Below are 3530 nucleotides of genomic sequence, written 5' to 3'. Positions count from 1 at the left end.
AACGTAGCCATTGAGTTGACGGTGTGTGGTGATAACTAGCTGCCTTCTCCTTTGTCTTACACTGCTAAATCAAGGACGGATAGCGCACATAGCCTTCGTGTAGCTAGGCGTGAAATTCAAAAACAAACAAGCTACTGTATTATACAGTCGTGTTATTTGACTGTTTTCCTTCACAGATCATCCTCTACCTCACAGTTAACAGTATACGAATTTATAACATAAATAACCGTCCACTAAGTGTAGATTCCCACAAAATAAGTCAACAGTTTTCAAAGGCAGGAAAATGAAACACGTAAAATCAATGATAATTTTATTTGACATACAGCTTCTGAGAATAGCTTTGATAAATACATTTTATTTGAAGATTAATTTAAAAATTTGTTGCTGAAAACGAAATAAAATTAGTTTAAAGTGACGATAATATAATTCAGGATAAAATAAAATTAGTGTTGTTTTATGTTGTCCATAGATAGCGGTAGTTTCACCATCTCGTACATTCTACAGGCAAGATTCTAGTGGATTCTCGTGCATGACTTTTCTAAAAATGAATACCAAAACAATTACGATATTGTAATGATATAAAAATAAATCATACGGGCATATTAAATCACTGACGTGTTTATCACGTGGGCGTGAGTGAAAGCTTCATTAGTCATATACTTTCATACTGTGTTAATATATTAGGTTGTCCACAAATAAATGTTTTCGAACTGCGAAGTTTGGAAAAGTATAAACCAGTGTTGTAAAACATGCTTTAATTAAAGTAAGCGCCATTTGCTCCAACCCACTTTTGCTAACTTGTAACGATGCTGTTTCTGTCCCTGCTATAGAAATCAAGAGTTTCTATTGTTAATGAACTTCTGCGGCTGTCTGGTTTTGAAAGCGTTTATTGTTCAAAAACTTGTTTAAAGTGCTTGAAAAAAATAGGAATTTGTAGGGAAAAGGTCTGAGGGATGAGTTGGACGAGGCAGACTTTCGATTCCCAATTTTTTGGAGCGTCAACCTTAACAGGTCTCGTAACACCAATTTTTTTGATCTTCAGTCAGCTCGTGCGGTACACACTTATCCAACTTTTTGGTCTTTCCCATCACACTCAGGTGCTTAGCAATGCTTGTGCCTAGCTTTTCTACAAGTCCTTCTTATCCATGCTATCTTGGAGGTTCCAACATTTACTGTGAATAGAGTTGAAACGTCAGACAATTAAGACACTTTGTAAGCGATAAACGTTGGATTAAACCAACCAACCAACGACAAGTCACTCAATATTCAGTTTCTAAATGTCATAGTGAGAATTCCGACATTTACTTCTGGACAACCTGACATTTTAATATCTCTTCTCTCACACAAAGTTTGCTACCTACTTAACTTTTGTAAAATTCAAAGTAAGTTGTAATTGATTTAACTTTTGTTAGTTTTTAGTTTTAGTCTGCACATTTCGATCCATGATAGTTTGCAAATTCTGTAAGAAATGTGATAAGGAAACAATATAACAAGTAACGTTGTAATTCAGTGTTTACACTTCAAAACTTATTTGTGTTTTTAATAATATGTTGGTTAAGGAACAGCCTGCAAGAGCAATGAATGTTTACTATTAAACATTCACTCAGTTCCATAGTTGTAACTAAAAGGGCTTGACCTTGTCCCCTGTAAAGATGTGGTACTTACCCGCAGAAGTGAGACTGCATCACACATCGGTTTCCATATATCTTGCCTTCAACACAAACAGGATCGTACTCATCAGTACAGTGAGAAGGGCAGAGTTCATGTCCGCGGCAAGTTTCCCATGATTCAGCAGGTTCTATCCTTTTAAAACAGAAACACAACGTCGTAAAACAAACATCATAAATTGGATATCAGTGTTATGTAACAGTGAAACGAAAACACTTGTTTGTTTGTTTTTTTACTTTCTACATTATAAAAAAACTAATTGGTAGATCATTTAGGAAATGGAAAACTATAGCATTTAACATTTATCACTTCGAAGGTGTTTATGACTTACAATTTCAAGGAGCTCAATAATAAAATACGTTGGGATTACAAGGTACTGACTGTGCAAATCTAAACATTGTGAAGGAAAAAAGGTGAAGTTTTGAATTACGTAGAAAATTTTGGAGTTCAGATAAAACTGTGTGAAAATCGGGTGTTTTCTGTAGGTTCTGGTAACAACTACAAATCACGTGAATCATGATAACCAATCAAATAAATACATAGGTAGATTACTTACCCTGCCTTGTTTAGTAAACACTCATTATCGTAGACTTCTCCATCAGCACCGCAAACAGGTCTGTAAATATGAGGACAAGGAGCAGTAGAGGGCGCTATAAAATGAGAAATATATTTAAATTAAAATAAATAGAAATTATTCACCAAGTAAGAAATCCTCACCAGATATTCAAACGAAAGAAACCAATTCAGTTTTGTTTTCTGGACCAGAATTGGCTAAGAAAGAGTTATAGTTTTAAGAAACTGTGCAAGTTTTTATTTTATTCAGTTAGAAGCTCATACAACGACGTTTTCCACGATTTGTGAGGTAGCGACAACGTTAAGTGTGTTGTATGTTGTTAACAGCAAAGCCACAACAGGCTATATGCTATGTCCATTGAGGGGAATTGAATCCCTGATTTTAGCGTTGTAAATCCGAAGACTTACTGCTGTCCCAATAAGGACGTTAAGTGTGTTATAAGATATGTTTTGTGTAATAACTCGAACACTTTTATTAAATAAGATTTAAAGTACCTTAAAAGTTAAACAATATATTTATGTAATAGTTGGAGTATCAGAATGAATAGATAAAAGTTATAATATAGAAGAAAATGATGCAGGAGAAACGTTTAGATGAAATCAGAGTTGGATAAATCATGTAAGACAAACGACAGTTCAGATTCTACGTCTGGTTGTTTGTCAAGTCGTTTAAATGACTTATGGACATCGTCAACAAATCATAACATTTTAAGTTTATTAAAGTTTTTCGTTAAAACTAAAATGCGAAATTATACATATTAGATGACACAAAAAAAGCATACAGTTAATAATATTGGAAAAATAAAATTCAAGTTGAAGTTTAGGGTTCGTAGTAACAAAAACAATGAAATCTCGCATTTATTTTAATAGTCTTAGTTAAGCCTAGTTTACCACAAACCTGTATTGAATAATGGAACGTTATGAAGTGCGACTTCAAATGATTAAAAAATGTCCGATTGAAATAAATTTGTACACATATAAAATCTTAAATGTACGAATAGAATCAAACTAATCAGAAGTGTGGACGATTCCGTATAGAAACTTTAATTGTTATCTCCTATGCTTCTAGCTAATTATTAATATATAAAAGAGAATAAAACACTAATTTCTACTAATATATAGAAATAAATCAAAATGTTTGTTCAATAGCTCACCAATTACTGCCCACATAACTACGACAAACAAAACTAACTTTACTTGACGAAATTCCATGTTTTCTTCGTATATCCTGTAAATAACGGGTTGCACTTATATTCAGTAGCGTCAGAATAGCGCTACCTATAGTCTAG

The 3530-nt window shown here is 33.3% G+C and overlaps 1 protein-coding gene across 1 annotated transcript; it reads right to left on the bottom strand.

Moving 5' to 3' along the window:
* Window positions 1–293: 293 nt before the first annotated feature.
* Window positions 294–3530, bottom strand: LOC143254283 (uncharacterized). The gene is made up of 4 exons (XM_076509186.1): window positions 3396–3530; window positions 2225–2318; window positions 1666–1803; window positions 294–538 (listed from the first exon to the last, which is right to left on the bottom strand). The coding sequence occupies exons 1-4, from the start codon at window positions 3451–3453 to the stop codon at window positions 499–501; spliced, it is 330 nt and encodes a 109-aa protein (XP_076365301.1). The 5' UTR covers window positions 3454–3530; the 3' UTR covers window positions 294–498.

This window comes from Tachypleus tridentatus, chromosome 6 (assembly GCF_004210375.1).
Source record: "Tachypleus tridentatus isolate NWPU-2018 chromosome 6, ASM421037v1, whole genome shotgun sequence".
NCBI lineage: Eukaryota > Metazoa > Arthropoda > Merostomata > Xiphosura > Limulidae > Tachypleus > Tachypleus tridentatus.
Note: the sequence above shows the minus strand (reverse complement) of the source record. Positions and strands in the feature narration are given on the sequence as shown.

What these genes read in the sequence shown, in the direction of transcription:
- LOC143254283 (XM_076509186.1), bottom strand. Translation starts at nt 3,453, where the DNA reads ATGGAATTTCGTCAAGTAAAGTTAGTTTTGTTTGTCGTAGTTATGTGG. An exon ending in TGTTTACTAAACAAGGCAGG is followed by an intron (nt 1,804 to 2,224) that starts GTAAGTAATCTA and finishes CTGTTTTAAAAG; the next exon opens with GATAGAACCTGCTGAATCAT. An exon ending in ATGCAGTCTCACTTCTGCGG is followed by an intron (nt 539 to 1,665) that starts GTAAGTACCACA and finishes ATTCATTTTTAG; the next exon opens with AAAAGTCATGCACGAGAATC.